General features: G+C 42.7%; 2 protein-coding genes across 2 annotated transcripts; one reads left to right on the top strand and one right to left on the bottom strand.

Moving 5' to 3' along the window:
* Window positions 1–1,325: 1,325 nt before the first annotated feature.
* Window positions 1,326–8,517, bottom strand: lzts3b (leucine zipper, putative tumor suppressor family member 3b). The gene is made up of 9 exons (XM_073465771.1): window positions 8,039–8,517; window positions 7,672–7,777; window positions 6,178–6,639; window positions 5,918–6,085; window positions 5,366–5,494; window positions 4,639–4,830; window positions 4,188–4,418; window positions 2,214–2,465; window positions 1,326–1,799 (listed from the first exon to the last, which is right to left on the bottom strand). The coding sequence occupies exons 1-9, from the start codon at window positions 8,515–8,517 to the stop codon at window positions 1,326–1,328; spliced, it is 2,493 nt and encodes an 830-aa protein (XP_073321872.1).
* A 7,851-nt stretch (window positions 8,518–16,368) lies between these two features.
* sprb (sepiapterin reductase b) lies at window positions 16,369–17,451 on the top strand. The gene is made up of 4 exons (XM_073467272.1): window positions 16,369–16,467; window positions 16,547–16,775; window positions 16,865–17,152; window positions 17,297–17,451. The coding sequence occupies exons 1-4, from the start codon at window positions 16,369–16,371 to the stop codon at window positions 17,449–17,451; spliced, it is 771 nt and encodes a 256-aa protein (XP_073323373.1).
* The last annotated feature ends 1,046 nt before the right edge of the window (window positions 17,452–18,497 follow it).

Genomic DNA, 18,497 nt, shown 5'->3' with positions numbered 1-18,497 from the left:
ATAAGCTGAAGCTTTTTCATATGAATACACACATGCACACACCCGCTCTCTTTCTCTCTCTCACACACACACACTCACACACTCAAACACACATTTACAATCTATAACTATTATAAGTATTTCTTTCTAGTATATCATACATTCTATAAATTTTTGTTTTAACTTTGGGGATGCTGACTGATTTCTCAGATTTCTTGGCTGTCAATGCACAAAGTGAACGACACAATTATCATAATAGCTAAATTCAAATTGTGTGCTTCCTTTCACATTCTCCTTGCAGTTCAATGAGAGGACGTTTGAGTCGGGAGCTGCAGTGAAAGCTCTCTAGCGACCTCTATCGTTTGTTTTTAGTCACCGCAGACGAGCTGCAGTGAAGGCGAACCAGGTTCTCCCATGTCTTAAAACTTATACTCAATCGGGGTTGATTATCTGCTAAACATATCTATTTAATTCAATTTGTAGAAAATATAAACTCTGTTGGTCTTCATGATGTGTTTACATGGCTCATGCATGTTGGACCCTGTGCATGAAATGACTTGAAAACTGAATCAAGAAGTCTGTATGACCTTTAACATCAATATCTGCTGGGATTTAAAGGAAATATTCCGGCCATGTGTGATAATGATGTGTAACCGCTTTGCTGATATCATAATTAAAGCACTGAAAATGATAATCACACTCTTGATTTTTTTTTTTTCATCAATTCCCAGCAATAGTTATTCTCTTATACATGCTGGAAAGAATGGAGTAAGGCGCTCTCTGGCCAAAAATGCAAGTTAACATCACACACTCTGACCACTAATTCTACTTTTACATTACCAGTGACACAGACGTACAATGAATAAATACCGCATAATATTCCTTGTTGATAATTTCTGACAATATCCCTGATTGTCTTGGTCCTTTTCTAGCATGGGAATGAAATGACCCCTGTATTAGTGCTGTTATCTAAACATTGTCTTTTAAAATTTTGTTTTTCTGCCGTCCATTAGTGTGGCACACTTTTCGTGCACACTGATTATGTGGGATGTAGTGTGCAACTCGTGAGAGACAGGCTGCTTAGAAGGTTGAAAAATAACTGAGATTGAATGTAATTCAACTTCCTGTTCAAATGATCTGCTTGTTGCTTATAATGTTGGATTTTGCAGGCGGCCTTTGTTGCTGATTAGTGTCTATAGTTGCTTTGAAAAGTATGTCAGACTGTACTGATTTATTCTATTGTAGACTGAATGTTTATCAGCGGCGGTATGCTGAAGTGGTTTTGTGTGAGAGACCTTGTCACTGTGAGAGTGTTGCACTGGACAATTAGTTTCATAGAGATGTCTCTATATCTCAGTGGACTCTATCCTCTCCAGGCGTGAGGGTCCTGCCCAGGGAGGGGCAAGCTGGTGGAGAGAAGGAGGCCCCTTCTGGTCTTCACAAGGTGGGGAGATGGTGAGGGCAATGGGGCCGGAGATAGAGGGTGGGGGCTGAGGAGACAGAGGTGAGAGGGCTGGTGGTGGAGGTGGAGAATTGGAAGAGGTGGGGGAGGTTGTGGTGGTAGTGGTAATAGTGGTGTTGGTGGTCGTTGTGGTTGGTTTGGCTCCTAACTGGCTCATACGTTTTTCCAAAGCCTGGTTCTTCTGCAGCGTTTCCACGTAGCTGAGCTGCAGCTGTGCCTGGTATTTCAAAACCCGTTCCTTCTCGTCCTGCCAGGTGTGTCGCTCCTGGTCAAAGTTGAGAGCCTGGCGTTCCCTTTGCTGCCGCTCCAGGCGCAGTGCAGCCTGCAGCTGCTCAAGCTGCCTGCGCAGTTCACCTGCCTCGTCCCAGTGACCCTCCTGGCCTCGCTGTGGTTGGTGGGCATCCTGACGCAGTTGCACTTCCTGGCAGAGTTGGGCCTCGTGACGTAGCTGGGCCTCTTGGCGCATTTGGGCCTCATGGCAGAGCTGGGCCTCCTGACGGAGCTGGGCCTCCTGGCGCAGTTGGGCCTCCTGACGGAGCTGCACCTCTTGACGCATCTGTACTTCTTGGCGTAGTTGGGCCTCTTGACGAATTTGGGCCTCATGGCGGTGATGAGCCTCCTGACGAAGCTGGGCCTCCTGGCGGAGCTGGGCCTCTGGTCGGATCTGGGCATCCTGACGCATTCGAATGTCCTGCTGCATGTGGGCATCTTGACGCTGCTGCGCGTCACGCCATTGAGCTTCCTCACGTTGCTGCCTCTCCTGTCTCTGAGCTTCCTGCCTTTGGGCTTTGGCTTCATCACTCTGAAGACTCAGCAGGGTGTCAGATGTGGGGGTCAGGGAGTTGGTTGAGGGCTCACTGGGGTTACGTGGACAGTGTACAACTCCCCAGGGTGGCAACAGCCCCGCAGCAGCTAAGTTAGGGCTTATGACCACTTCTGCTCCTCTGCTTGCTTCATTCAGAGCACGCTTTAAACTGAGAACCTCTGCCTCAAATACTCCCAGCTTCTCTCTGAGGATGGACACCTGTGGAGAGGAAAATATGGATCACAGGGAATTATCACTTAATTTTAAATGTAGTATTTGACTGTCAATATTTCTGTGGATGTCAAGTCAGTATTTCTGAAGGTCCACAATCACACACAAACTGTCTCCCAGAGTAGAACAGAATAAAAGAACAGAACAGGACATAAAAAACACGAGGCATAAATAATGTACGTAGTTATATAAATGCAGACAATGTTGAACACAGACATTCAAACAAATGCACATCCAGCTGCTTTTGTTGTACAAACATGCGCGAATGCAAGAATGCAATTGTATGCACAGTGGATTGACTGATAGCAGCAGTGACGGATTACTGTACTGTTATATGTTGGACCGAGGACTGAAGACAAAGTGGGCCTTGAGAGCAATCCACTTAGTCCAAGCAAGTACCGTATAAAGCTTGTCTGACATCGTTTTATATTCAAATATAACATTTGAACTTGCTCATGAACTCATGTCCATACTTTGATTAATGCTGCAGAGTGTTTTTATGGCACTTTTTCTGTTAATGCTTGAGGAATATTCACTTATATTACTGTTGCATGAATTGTAATAGATATAGATAAGAGCTTCGGATAAATTCATGAATTGTAAATTGACTTAACTAGAGATAAATATTGCTCTTAAACGTGTTGCCTCTTTAATATCGGAATACACAACATATATACAGGAAATATTACACGTGTGTGAGCCGCTTATGGGGTCATACAGTTGGAATGGAAAAAAAAATTTGCAGCTTTAATATATAATGTTGCCCAATCCCCAATTTGCCCTGGTCACCATGCCAAGTTTTTGGAATCCCTCCATTGGATTTTGAGGATTAAAATTCTCAACAATCTAGATTTAGTAGTAAGCTTCCAAATCCTGCAATCTCATTTGTTGTAAAATATAACTTGACTGCTTTGGATAGTCATCAACTTTGTGTTGCTCTTTTCGTAGATCTCTCTAAAGCATTTGATGAAAGTTGACCATTCTCTGCAATGTAGGCGAATGAGACAAAATCAGGTCCTGTCAACTATATAGTGAGAATGATGTCTTGTGCATAACTGATGACATACACCAGTTTTCCCAGACTGTTGGGCTTCAATATTATTTGATTATTATGTTTTATTATTAGAAAAGTCACTCATTAGCATCAAATTTGGCAATCTTGTTACAATCCTTGGCAGAGACCTTGGCGCTCCTACTGATGAAATAATAAGACTGACAGTCTCTCAAATATTCATGCTGACAATTTTATCTACTTTGATATCTTGACCAAACTTAGGTGAATCTTTTTTGTTCACTTTTAAACTCTCACAAACGAATGACCATCATATCTTAAATCACGGTGACTGGGACACTTTAAGGTCCAGTGTGTAGGATTTAGGGGCATCTTCTGCAGAAATGTGGTATAATATTCATAATTATGTTTGTTTTAGTGTATAGTAAGTTGAAACTAAGAATTGTTGTGCTTTCGTTACCTTAGAATGAGCCTTTTGTGTCTACAGAGGGAGCACGGAGTCCACCATGTTTCTACGGTAGCCCAGAACAGACAAACCAGACGCTGACTCTACACTGACTCTAGGGAGGGCCTTTAGTGTCTTCCGCGAGAGTGAGGTGAGGAGTGTTCAGGTGATTTCAATTTGCGATCACACAGCTAAATGCCACTAAATCCTACGTACTGGACCTTTAAAGTTTACTAATACTACATGTTCCTACCTCTGACAGAGTCCTCCTCAGCTCTCCCTCACACTTCTCCAGCTCCAGACTTTTGGTGCTGTAGGAGTCCTTCAGGCCCAGCATGGCCTCCTCCCGCTCCCTCAGCTGGGCATTGAGCTCCTTCAGCTGGCCTCTCAGGGCCACCATCTCTCCAGCTCGCTGGGTCACTTCAGCTTGGCTCTCCCTCAGCTGCTGCTTCAGCAGGGAGATCTCTCCTGCCTTCTGACACACCTGCCACATGAAGAACGAGTGAGCGGGTTAGTATTTGAGTATTATGGTGAATATACTCCCTATCCCAATGCATACAAGTGCTTGTACACACATGCTAACAATCGGCAGCTTTGCACACACCTTTACACTCAGTGCTCCACTGCTCAGTCTACCATGATGCCACCCTGATAACATTTTACTGAACTAGTCAAGCGCACCAACTCATACACTCATATCTCACCTCCCACTTGGTCTCCTCCAGTCGAGGCAAGATGTCAGCCTGCTCCTTCCTGTAATCCAGACACTTTCTCTCCAGCTCCTCTCTCTGGGCCAACAGAGCTGCCATCTCCTCCTGGAGCCTCCTCTTGTCCTGGGACAGACGGCTTATCTGGGCCTGCAGGGCAGTCTGGGAGCGCTGAGCACGGCGGGTAACCTGCAGACAAAATGTACATATACAGTAGAAGTTTTGACGGTATCGATCGGAAAGTGATATCTTCTGGCACTTTAAGGCATGAGCGGTTGTAACGCATTAAGTGTTGTACATCAGGGACACATTTGGTCTGTATTATTTTCAGATGATGCTGCATTTTACATGCGTTTTCTTGAAATTTTTATTTATTTGGGCTGGACTCAAAAACTGGATTTTAAGATGAGTGGACCATACTGCTATACTTACCAATAAGTATTTAAATACAACCATTAAAATAAATATTAAATACTTCAATAAAATGTTTCACTTTGGTGGCAGAATCATTAACATCCAAAATTGATTCACTCGAAGAATTAAATCAAACTTTTTATTGTTTGTGAATGTCCCTCACAAACTTTCTTTGTATCCTATTATCATTTTTGGACCACATGCTTCATTCAACACTTCTTCCAAGATGGACATTTGGACTCAAGATGTAAGTAAAGAAAAATAAAGTGCAGCGCCGTTCTCTTTGGTTAAAAACATGTAGTGAGGTCACCTGCTGCAGCCGCGAGGCATAGTTCTGCCTCAGCTCGTCCATCTGTCGCTCCCAGACACGTTGCTTCTCCTCGAACACCTGAATGATCGCTGCCTCACTCTGGTCCAGGTTTCTGCGCATATGCTGCACCTGATAGAGAAGTGGAGCAATCAGGCCACAAAGACATGTAAAATGTGTAAAGTATCTGTTTCTCAAATGTTCTTTCTTTGTATCTAGCCCTGAAAGGTTTTTGTCATCCTATGGCACTGCTTTTCTTCACATCAACACATTGAAACAAAAGAAGTGACAACAAAGTGTAAAGTGAAGCTTGTTAGCACGTCACTCTGACTCATGTACATTATTTTTAGGTTGAATGCTTAGAATGGAGCCACAGTTTGGGGTGTCATTTCACCCAAACAAATAAAAAGTACCGTAAAACAAAAATTGTCTTCACCATGGGTATATGGTTTTAATTTGAATGAACTCGGCTGTTAACTGTTGGCAAATATCCTCCTTCTTTTTAATGCTGTGCAAAACAACTGCAAATCAAATAATTTCTGAGTGACCTCTGACCTCTTGCTCTTTCTCCCACAAGCGGTCTTCAAGGTCCTGAATGATGTCATCAGAAGAGGGGGAGGGGCGTAGAGGTGCAGGGGCGTCACTCAGGTGGCTCAGCCTCTGATAGGACGAGGAGCTCTTTCCTGAGGAAGACCGGCCACTGTCTGAGGCGCTGAGCCCGTTCTGGAGCAAAGAACCACATCACGACACGTTAAAGATGATAACAGCAACGTGCATTAGTCGCTGGATCACGTGGACAGGGATGATGGCCTTACCTGGTAGCCAGGCTTTTCCAGCTTGTCCAGGCCTGCAGCTGCCCCAACCATGCCCAACCTATTGATGTGGCTGGTGGAAGCACTGAGAGGCCCCAGGACGGCTGGGGGCCCGCAACCGGACCCCGAGCCCGTATAGGTAGGCAGGCTGGTTAGGGAGTTCCTCCCTGAGTCAGACATCCCTCCCTGAACCACTTCATTCCCATTTCCCCCGCCCTCACTTCTGCTGACCCTCACTGGGCTGTCCTGGTCCAGGAGCAGGGCCTCTGGCACCTCTCCTGCATCTCCTCCTGCTCCGTCCCTGCCTCTCCTGCCTCCTCTGCTCTCACTGAACCCCTCACTCCTTGCCTCAGTCTTGCCCTCGCTCCCAGCCCCTCCTGCCTGGCCCACCAGGTTCTGCATGGAGTGGAAGCTCTTGGGAACCACCGGCTTGAAGGCAGAGGGACGAACGAGGCCTGAGTTGTTCTGCATCGCCTACGAAAGAGATGGAGGAGGGAAGGAAAGACAGTAAGAGGAAATAATAGATACAGTAATGCAGCTCACGCACAGAAGTACACTGTAGAAAAAGTTACAGTGATGTGATGGGTTAAACATAGTAAGTATTATGATTTATGTGGAACTGATGAATCATGATGTTAAATTTGGGTTTTGGATTTTTTCAAATCTGTCTAAACTGTATCACATGTCCATGATTTTTCTTTATTGGTGGCTATGATCGCTCCTCTCATCCATACTGGCCATGTGGCAAAACCTCTGTCACATGACTTCAATGTAAGTGATTGAGGGAACATGATTTGACAAATTCTGACCGTTAACTCAGCATTGGCTGAACTTTAGGAAGCATTTCTGCATGCAAAGTTATCATGTTTCTGAAATCCCCTCTCTTTTTGTATGCACACTTTGTCCTTGTTAGACTGCAGTATGGGGACTGGAGGAAAATTTATTCTAAATAGATTTAGAAAGGTGTCCATTTGATTTGTCTCACTCTGCTGCTGCGGCTGAAGCCTCACAATAGCTTTGGCTGGAATTTCAAAGGCATTTTTGCACAGAATAATGACTGTGAATTTTGTCCCCCCCTCACTTACATTTGAGCCGTGCAAGGAAGGAATCACTTCAGAGGAGACACGATTACAGCGACCAATAGCTCTTTCAACATGGATGTGAGTTTTGTATTCAGTGGTGTCCAAAACTTTTCTGCTCTCGACCCCTCGACACAGGTTGTATATCTGTGAGCTGTGAGCAGTTCAACTAAAGAATGATTTTCCCTTCTCAGATAGTTTTTAAAGGCCTGAAGAGGTACAACTAACTTTAAACAAGAAAGAAAGCAAATATTAGATAAAAGTAGGGAAAGTAAACATCATTTTGTGTGAGGGAATTTTGCCTTTTTTTCTCTATCCTACTCCAGTAATGATCTTGTGACCCCTATACTCATTTTACAACCCCCACTGAGGGCTCTGACCCTCAGGTTGAGAACCACTGTCCTCAGTCTTGAAGTACCTGCTCCAGTTTCCCCGACACTGGCATGATCTTGGGCGGGTTGTGGTTTGGAGGGTTATGGCTCCCTGGATTGTTCTCACTGTCAGTTCTGGCGCCGGTCATCTCTCTGTGATGGTGTTGGTTCATTCCAACGCCGTTCTTCTCATTTCCTCCGCGGCCCACAATGTTCCCACAAACATCCAGACCTGCAGCCTGCATTTCCCTCTCCCTCTCTCTTTCCAATCTCTCGTTCTCCAGCCTCTCTCTTTCCCTCTCCCTCTCCCTTTCCCTCTCTCGCTCCCTCTCCCTCTCTATCTTCTCCCTCTCAATTCTCTCTCTTTCCCTCTCTCTGGCTCTCTCCCTCTCGCGCTCCCTCTCTCGCTCCAGCCTCTCCCTCTCCACTCGTTCCCGCTCCCTCTCCCGGTTCCTCTCCCTCTCTCGCTCCCTCTCCAGCCTCTCTCGGTCCCAGTCTCGGTCCCGGTCCCTGTCTCTCCCCCTCTCACGTTGCCTCTCCCTCTCCCTCTCCCACTCCCTCTCCCGCCTGCCTGCTCCGTTGCCACAGTCCAACTGGTTGTTGTTGGACGGGGCCGTCATGGTACATTCAGTGTTGGTGGAGGAAGCTGTTTCGGTGGGCCGGTCAGTCCCGGTACAGGTCCCAGTCCCGATACTAACACTCCCTCGTTCATCGCTAGACGCCGTCCCGTCTGATATAGTCGCCGGGGGGCGGGGCAGCCGCTCTGCGCTGCAGCTGCGGTCGGCAGGGCAACGGCGAGAGAGAGGAGGGGCCCGGGGCAGGGTGGTCCTCGTGCCCACAGACTTCATGGCAAACTCCTGCTCTCCTGCCACCCCACTGCCAACACTGCCCATAGTGGGGTCAAAGGTCAGGGATTAGAGGTTAGGAGTCAGGATTGGGGAGGGTCACAGATACATTTGGAAGTAGTGTGGGTCATCACAACCTAATGCAGGTAGTGGGGGCACACACACTAGAGGAACACAGAAAAACGAAAGGAGTTATACAATATTGTAATTGCATAATGGCTAGTTATACAATAGTTAATACAGAATAGAGTCCAACCCACATACAGGGGCAGCGTAGTCCTCCCACCATGATAAAAATGAAAAGGGTCAGACAGATAAGTCCGGACAATGTGTAAGGATATCAGTTAAATGTGGAAATAAAACTTCTCCTCCAGTTTACTTTCTGAAGTTATTCTTTCTGTTTTATTTGTGTGCATAAGTAAAGGGATGCTGGGTTAAAAGGTCACTCATACCATTCCAGTTCAATACATGAATTATTATTGTTGCATTCGTTATGGACACAAATACTCGAACATCTGCATAAAACAAGCCCAATACAATATAAAACAACAGCCCTGCTATTAATACATTTTAACTAAGCTTATAATGTAATTTTATGTCTCCGTATCAGATAGATATTGTTTTAATCTTTGTTTTTGGTCGAAATTTGTTTTACTTCCTCACTGTTCAGCTTTTCAAAAACCCAAAACTTATGTGTTAAAATAACATGTATCATTTTCTTTTCTTTTTACGCTATTAAAAATCAATATTTAGAAGACTATTAGAGGTTAACCTTTCCATGGCCACAAACTGGGCTAATTAATGATTGCTATTACACCAAATAAGAAAATATTTCATTGATTTATATGGTCCATGCAGTAAAAAAAACATGTTAATGTTAACGCTAACTCTAAAAACTCATTCACAGACATAGAAAAATATAGTGTGTACTGTAATCCCAACACAAATCTATGTTTGGTAGTGCTGTCAAACATAAAATTTGGGAAAGGCGTGAAGTATCAAGCTGATAAAACAACGTGAAGTATATTTTTAGAGCTGCTTAAGAGGACCTGGGGTCTCCAGGATCCCTAACAGAACATTAACTGAAATAACTCACATTAAAGTGCAGTACAATCCAATGGTCTCACTGTCAACACCTCAACATTGTAAACTACTGAAAAGAAAGTGTTTTTGCAGGGCTGTTGTATTAGTTTACATGAGGCTGCAGAGTACAGGTATTCCCGCTCATGTGTCCACGCTGTATACACTAACTTTCCAGTTTATTAGGTACACCTAGCCAAAACCAATACAGTCTACTGCAACATTAAATCCTACTTCAGCCCAGTTGCCAGGATATAATGTTGGTGGTAAATGTTTCTGCAAACCACTGATATGTTGGTACAGGCTACGTACCATATCGACATTTCTACAAATTGGTCATATCCTGTTCACAGGATGTAAATGACCTGACTGTCATGTCGCGTGACCACTGGATATTTATTACGAGGTACACAGTCTTTCAATATTAGTAAGCGTTACATCACCGGATATTTTCAAGACAATTTCCTAATATTTTTGGCGAAACATTGGAACATCTCGAGCTGTGTTTGTAGCGACACAACCAGATGTTTTGAACGAGACCTCGGGGCATCTCCAGCCGTGTTTGTCTCTTTGACAAAAACGGGTATTTTCAGCCGAAACATGATCTTTTCCTAACCCCTACAAGCAAGTGGTTTTTGTGCCTACACACATTGCCAACATTTACTCTGGCGATTGGGTTGCCTACTTTCAAGAAGGTTTCAATGTTAATAAAATTGTTTTACAGATGTGTTGACTCTTTACACTCATTGTGGAGGTTGTAGTTTGTATTACTGTTGAAATTGTGTTATATACAAGGCTGGATTACCAACTTGGCAAAGCGGGCAACTTCTGAGGCCAACTGCTGTCTGTGTGTCAGTTACTTTATGGTAATTTGATTATTAAATGCACGTTTTTTGTGGTAATATGCACCAATAAAACACAAATGGTAAATGGTGAATACCTCATTTGTGGCTGTGTATCAAAACCTATTATAATGCCTTTAATATTTACTATACTCTCAGTTAATATGCTCCATGGTGCAAATGTGTGTTTAATCAAATAATCACAAGCTAACTGACAGTTTAGGTGTAAAAGGGTTGTTTCTAACAGCTACTCTACCCTTATGATATAAATGTGATGGACTATTAGGTACAGGGCAACGCAGTTCAACAGGACCACAAGCTACAGCGTCCAAAACGACCATGAAGTTGAATCAGCGCCTCTTCAAAACATTTTGAACAACAGATTTATTAATTATTGTTCTTAGCTCGGCGTATCTAATGAACTGGAAACTGTGTGTATATTCAGAGGCTGTAGTTTGACATGTGATCGAACTGCATTGTATTACACAAAGAGGTGGTCCCAAGTGTCCCATTTATAGAGTCGACTACATTTTTAGAGTCCAGCTTGGGACTTTTTGTTGTCGTCTGCACCAGCTTTCCCTTCATTTCCTGTTAACTTTTCACAAAATGTCCAAAAAACATGCGACTCAACATCAGCACAAACCACAGCCTCCGAAAACAACCATAACGTTGAACCGATCAACGAAAACATATAGATAAGATATGGACTACTGTACTAGACGGCTTTTAGTTTTAGACAGGTGTACCTAACAACACTGGCAGCTCGGTGGAGTGTTACACACATATGTATGAGGAGGGATAAGAGGAGCATTATGTACAGTATGGTAACAGCAGCTTGCACACACATGAACATTCACATCAGATAGATAGATAGATAGATAGATAGATAGATAGATAGATAGATAGATACAGTCATGCCAGAGCACCTCCCCTTTTCAGCCCATTTACTAGAGGTTTACTTCCACTTGGGTGAATAGTAGTAGTAGTAAAATACACTGCCTATCTATCTGCTGCTCTGCCTCAATCCCCTCCCCTCACGACTCCCCCCTCTCTCTCCCTTTTTCTCTGCATCCCTGGGCGGCAAGGGCGGCTTTAGCAGCATCCGCATCAAGCCCTGGATCGACTGCGCTCCCAAACAATTACTCGCTAGGCCCCGTGACAAGAAACAACCGCACCAGGCTCGCTGAGCAGGAGAAAAAAAAACACACACACACGCATACACACATCCAGATTAACACACACATACACACACAGCGTCATTGACATTGACGACAGTGGCTTTGATTTACCGATTGTAGCATCCTGGCGGTCCATCATCAAAGGCTACTCACTATTTTGCAGCTCGGCGGTTTTTGTAAGATGGCAGCCTCAATAAATAATATTGTCACAAGGCGGCAGCGTCAGTCCTGGTCGGCCCGGGTTCTGAATTATCCTGCGATGGTACCGCGGGTCGGGAACATTAGGGATGCTGCCTTCGACCGCGGTCAGCGTCGGATGCTGATGATGGAGTCGGTCGGTTGATACGCGCATCAGCTGAGAGACACACACCCACCTCTGGCCCCGCCCCTCCGGCTGCATGATACAAACGCCCCCTTTTGGCTTTAATCCAGCGCTCTCTCCCTCGGGGAAAATCCTATACAGTCGTATACAGTCCCCCCAGGATGGAGGTGGATGAGACGCTGAATGGCAACACCAAGTGATGCTGGGAAAAAAAATGCTTGTTTTTTTTTTTATTTCCAGGCATGTTAAAGGATAAGTTCATCCAAAAAAATGAATATTCACTCATTATCTACTCAGCTGTGTGCAGACGGAAAGTCAGGTGAGGTTTCAGAGTCCACAAAACATTTTTGGAGCTTAACAGTGTCGCAGCAGTCTCCGAAACAGCTGAAGTAGATGGGGACTTGTTTTATACTGGCTACATCCAGCTCGTCTGGCGTAATCCAAATCTCCGGAAGTCCCAAGATCCCAAACATTATTTGAAATGACAATATTTGCGCAGGGCCGTAGACAGGATTTTAGAAATACTGAGGTCATGCCCCCCAAATTTTGAAGACTATAGTATAAATCTATGCATTTCTCTGCATTTAGACAGGACCAATAATCGCTTAGGAAATAATATCAGTTACAGCAAGTAGATGAAATTGGACTGAAGGCTGTGATTGAAGATGGGTGTGGCGTCATGAAATAATCTCTAGTGTTGTAGAAAGTATCATAACAAGTCGTACTAGAATGAAAGTAAAGATATTGTGCTAAAATATTACTTTGATAAAGGCGAAAGTCACCCATACGAATGCTAAGTGTTAAAATATCAGATAGCAAATGTATTTATGTATCAAAAGTAATTTTCTGGCAATATTTGTACTATAATATTTGTAATATTATTTATATATTTATATGAATGTATGTACTGTATTGTGGGTATCACTGTTTTTTAAAAATCTGATTGCCGATTAAAATTAAAAGTTCACTACTTTGGCTGTAATGTAGTGATGCACTTGAGTAAATGTACTTACTTATATTCCATCACTGGTAGTAATGCGTTAAAGACTACTGGAAGTCATGGTTCGGAACGTGCCACAGCTTGTGTGATCCCATCACATGATGATTTGGTTAAATAACGTTAAAGCGATGCTGCAAAGGGTGAGATATCTTGATTTCCAGTAACTGATAAGGGTCAAGTTACAAATACACTGGATCCTACTCTTGCCATGATGAAAACGATCTTTGGTTGTCTGGTTTTGGGCGATGCTCGGTCCAATCGCTGACTCGGTTGTGGTTACACAACTCAGCCAAAGAGTCATGTAACTCAGCTCAAGGCAGGCTGTCCTCGTTTTGTGTACAATCAAAAGAAAGATCCCTCTCGTCCCGATTTGAACACACTTCTTCAGCTGTCTGTAACAGATATGTCACTCCTCAGCTGTGTCGTGTTGCACACTGTGACTGCTTGTCATATTTACTTTGTATGTCCTCGATGCTTCCTGTTCTCTCTATGCTCTATTATATTTCTGTGTGACCTGCCTGACCTTTTGTTAGGCAGCAGTTTCCTTTTCCCCAGTCTCATTTTTGCCTTTATATATTTACCCTGAAAATGTTGTGAGATTGTTTTGCTTTCACTAAATGATTTTTTTTTTTTATCCTGTGTGCCGCCCTTAATTGTGGAGCTCTTGTTCCTGATCATTTTCACTGATCACTGATCACTTAATTATAGCTTTGTGTCATTTTGGCAGGAATATCTCAGCGTTTTTATTGGTTTAACTATTTTTCCTGCTCTTGGCATTTTATTTTCTTCTCAAACTGTATACTAAACCACCACAACCCGACAAGAGGACACAATACTGCAAAACTACACCTACTTGACAGCACATGTCTCCTCTGTCTAAAGCTCAATGTCTTTCCTGTTCTTTCTGCTGTTTATTTATTGATTGTTGTGTTATCTTTCAGTATTTGCATTAAACATTTGTAAGTATTAGGAACTTTTTTTTGTCGTCGCTGTTTTGCTGATCCCCAGTGTGCTCCCTGCAGGATAGGAGAATTGCTATATCTACACATGTCAGGGTTATGTGTGTTATCGAGGGAGATTACAACGGGCAGTTCAATGGTTCAAGATTAAAATTTTGGTGTTCATCGTAAGAGAAGCACAAATGGAATAACATTAATTGCTCGGTTTAAATCAAGTGTTCTTGTATTAGAAGTGAAAGGTACGCACAGTATCAGGGCTTTAGCAAGAACAGGTACACATACAGTAAAATGTAAAGCTATGGGGCTGAACATGCAAAATAACATCTTGAAATTATTTCTGCGATTGCAATGTGACTACATTTTTAGTGGAAATGGTCATTTTTGCATTTTGTTTTCACCAAACAAAATCTTATGATGAAGATGTTTGCTGGCGTCTGTTTCTTTACATCTGGAGAATATGATGTGTAGGCTGAAACAGTTACATTAATGATTTGCTTCATTTATGTTGTGATGCATTTTTACCTTGATCAAAAAATTGAAGCTCCTGATTAGAATATTGCACTTGACTGTACTGCAATTTTGGAAAATATTTTGATTAAATGTGGACCCCTGTGCCTAAAATCTGCTTTGACGAACAAGTACTGGGACAGAAGATGAATGTTATTTAGCACTGAGTAGAATAGAGGAGCAGTAGGACTCTTATGGTGTCTCTCTGGGGCAGTTGAGACGGCATTTATCACTATTTTCAGAATGTGAGTAATCATTAACCGAGTCTTCCACAGGATAGGGTAGTGTGTTGCTCTACACTATAGCTGCCCAAATATGAATTTTTACACACGACAAGTCAAAACTTTTAGGTTTGAACAGGTCTAGATCATACTTTAGGCCAACGTTATGTTTTTATACCATTAAACTGGCAACTCTCTAAAGAGGAGGCCTCTTTTCTGTGACATTTGCTTTACTGTCCATGAGGGGGCGGTGGTGTCTATTTCCTGGCAGCCTGTACTTTTTACAGCTGCAGTGCTGCTGTAAGCATGGTGGAGGCCAAATTGCTCAGGTCTCCAGGGGTTCTCTGGCTCCCTCTGGCCAGTGTGGGGCGCTATCCAGCTGAGCTAAATTAGACCCCGGCTCTTTGTATATCTCTGTTCTCCCTCTTGTTTGGTGTCCGTGTGCTGACACAAGGGAAGCTGCAGATGTAAAATCTTTGCAACATACATTTTGTTGATTAAGAATCAGAAAATAAGATGTTTACCTAGTGCTTCTCTCATTTCCTTTAATGCCTACATTTGATCTGTTTGGGGCTAATGAGTGTGTGATTGACAGGCTCGCACTTTTTCATTGCATCTCTAACGACATCCTGTAGGGTGCACGTCAGATGATCAGCACTTCAGGGACACAAGTCTTAGGTCACTTGATTTTTTGGTGCGTTAGGACTGATGCTATCACTGTGTGCTGATAACTGACTTAAAGGTTACCTTTGTTGTCATCAGTGCATGGATAATTTTCTGTAAAAGAGGCACGAGCTATTGACTACATCAGTTTATTAGGGAGTGTATTATAAACACAGGTAGTGATCTTTACTCATACTGTAAATTAGAAATGCATGAAGGAGTTTCATTTCACTTCTACAAAAGATCTTTCAAAGCCATATTTTATCTACAAGAAACCACCATATCTCAAGGTTTATCTGTGATCACACTTCATAGTATTGCAGTATTATTGTGTGTTTTGACTTTAAGTTCTTATCTTTCATTGTCTTAATCAGTGTTGTTGCTGGTTGATTATCATCTACGGTCATTGATTTTCTTTATTGTGTTTAAGCACATATCTTATTTACATATGAAGCCTAAAGTGTGCCATACTCCCACAATTAGATTTTTTCCAAGAGGTTTGTTGAAATCTATAAATAACTATTTGTTATTTTTAAAAACTGCTTATTATTTGTTATTCAGAAATACACAAACTGGCAACTAGCAAGACTCCTGACACTGATAAAACTCAGCGTTTCACTATTGGCTCACAAACCTTGTTAGAAGCTGGAAACAACTGTCAGAATGCTCAAATCATTTTGAAACATTTTAAAATAATGGATTCACAATCACAATAATGTTTTTAAGGAGCAGAGATACTTTTATCCGTATCTTTTTACAAGCTCTGTAGATGTATTATTTCTAAAACTGATTTGTCTACATGAAAATATGAACAATATGACCTTTAAACAACCACAATTCAACATACAATATGCAACAAAGGTATTGTTGTTTTTAGACACACATAATCAGAAATATCTTAAAATGTGTAATAATTCCATTTACTAATTCGACACACATTTGTTAAACCCCCGCCCTAAATTGCTAATTCCCTAGTTCCCTAATGCATTCATGCTGGGTTATCAAAGCAGCCCACTGTTCACATCTTTATAAGGAGTGGACTCTTGTCATCTTGTCCCACTTTAGCTGTGATCCTTTTGGGCACACATCAGTTTCTCCACTGATCCTTAGAGAGAATGTCTGACAGGATGACCGACGTTATCTCTACAAATGGCAGGACTCTGGGCCGCTGCATCTGTATTATCACAGGAGCATCCAAAGGATTTGGACGGGCGCTGGCACACCAAGTAAGTGATCAACTTAGGGGAAAAAAATTAGATAAAAGAAAAAGACAAGCAAACGAACAAATATCTTGTCTCCATCCAGTTGTGCTGCTTTCTGAAACCTGGCTCTGTCCTCCTGCTGGTAGCTCGCTCTGAGACTCTCCTGCAAGAGCTAAAGGAAGAGCTGAAGGGCTTTACTGAGGAGCAGCAGCTTGTGGTTCACTGCATAGTGGTCGATCTGAGCACGCAAGAGGGGGTGAATGAAGCTGTCAGGGTGGCAAGGCTGGAAGCTGAAAAAGAAATGGATCATGTGCTTCTTATCAACAATGCTGGTGAGTACTAAATTGCTGTCTTTGTTGAAATCCGTCCTACTTAAAGCAGATTTTGTATGCAGATCTCTAATGTCTCTGTCTGCTTCCAGCTTCTTTGGGTGACATCTCCCAGGTTGCAAGTTTCACTGACCTCGATGTGGTGAACTCCTACATGTCCCTCAATGTTAGCTCCGCTCTGGCGCTGACTGCAGGGATCCTGCAGGTTTTCCCATGCAAACCGGGCCTGCGATGGACGGTGGTGAACCTCTCCTCAGTGTTTGCAATACAGGCCTTAGCGTCCTGGGTGCTGTACTGCACTGCCAAAGCAGCCAGAAAGATGATGTTCAGTGTGCTGGCTGCAGAAGAGCCAAATGTCAAAGTCCTCAGCTACTCTCCAGGTATTTACTACAACTTTGTATATTGATCAGGGGTATATTAACAGAAATACATGTTTTGAGCATAGAATGAATACATGTGATATAAAGCAAATAAGGCAACATATGACAATTTTCCAGTTTGCTTAAACTTCTGGTTTCCTTCAGGTCCTTTGGACACGGAGATGCAGAAGGACATCCTGAGGTTAACAGGCGTCGATAATCATCCCTTTCCCTGCCAGGACTCTGCGGTCAAACTGTTAAAGCTGCTTCTGGACAACGACTTCTCCTCAGGGACACACATCGACTACTTTGCAGTGTGATATCAATATGAGACAGTTAAGAAGTTACAAATTGCTTCTTGTAGGTAAAAAGACAGATTATTGTGCATAGTTAACAATAACTTTAAAGAAAGAATGTTGGCTTTTCGGTTGCTGTGATATTATTCATGTCTTTAATCTGTGATGTTGGTTTGTAAATGATGTAAATGTCCCTCCTCCATATTACTTTATGTTAAACATGTTGCTTTTGCTGTTTTCCTCCTATGTTGATGTAAAGATCTTTAGCATTCATTAAATGGACATCTTTAACTCAATTATAAAGTTGCAAGATTGTTGAATCCAACTGTTTATTAAGACAACACAGAACTTTCATTAGTCTAATATTCCACTAATAATCGGAAAAATAGCCCACTCACAATAGAAAAGCCTCATGTACCTCAATCAGAAGAGGCTAATCCAATCTGGGTCGGTCTGAGCAAATTTTCAATCAGATCAAGAGGGGTGGTGTAAACATTCGATTATTCAAATGCTTAATCTGACCATTTTTCTCTGGTTGGAATAAATATGTTCTTCCTGTGCGTATTCGCCTCACGTGGGGGTCACATTAGGTGAAGTTGCGTCCAGGAGGAACAGAAAACATGGCGGTAACAAAACAGAACTGGTCTGTGTTTGAACCAGAACCACCGAACCAGAAACACAAATATTGTTCCCAGGATGCGGATCCATCTTAAAAATTCTTCTTCTTCTGTTGTATTTCCGACAGATTTAGATGCTTCACACCTGGCGGAACCACTTTGCATATATCAAAACAGTTATGTCCAAATTAAATAATTTGGCCCGTGTAAACACACATCTTATCTGATCACTTTACTCCATGTAAACCATTAAGTTGTAATCTTCTTATCAGAATTATTTGCCTTTGACTTTTTTTTTTCAGTCATTGTGGTCATTTTAAGGTCCTATGTGTCAGATTTGCAGTATAATATTAATAATTATGTTTTTATTGGTGTATAATAGCCTGAAAATAAGAATCTAGAGAGGGCCTTTCATGTTTTTGGCAGCCACCGTGGGGGAGGGTGAGACAAGGG

Source organism: Pagrus major, chromosome 5, assembly GCF_040436345.1.
Source record: "Pagrus major chromosome 5, Pma_NU_1.0".
NCBI classification, from domain to species: Eukaryota; Metazoa; Chordata; class Actinopteri; order Spariformes; family Sparidae; genus Pagrus; species Pagrus major.
The sequence above is the reverse complement of the archived record's forward strand: the minus strand, read 5'-3'. Positions and strand labels throughout refer to the sequence as shown.

Bases quoted from the DNA above. Each gene is read 5' to 3' on its own strand.
- lzts3b (XM_073465771.1), bottom strand. From the start codon at position 8,517: ATGGGCAGTGTTGGCAGTGGGGTGGCAGGAGAGCAGGAGTTTGCCATG. The intron at 6,640-7,671 runs GTACTTCAAGAC...TAGGCGATGCAG, and splicing joins TGTCGGGGAAACTGGAGCAG to AACAACTCAGGCCTCGTTCG. The intron at 4,419-4,638 runs GTGAGATATGAG...TTCATGTGGCAG, and splicing joins TGGAGGAGACCAAGTGGGAG to GTGTGTCAGAAGGCAGGAGA.
- sprb (XM_073467272.1), top strand. From the start codon at position 16,369: ATGACCGACGTTATCTCTACAAATGGCAGGACTCTGGGCCGCTGCATC. The intron at 16,468-16,546 runs GTAAGTGATCAA...GTCTCCATCCAG, and splicing joins GACGGGCGCTGGCACACCAA to TTGTGCTGCTTTCTGAAACC. The intron at 16,776-16,864 runs GTGAGTACTAAA...GTCTGCTTCCAG, and splicing joins GCTTCTTATCAACAATGCTG to CTTCTTTGGGTGACATCTCC.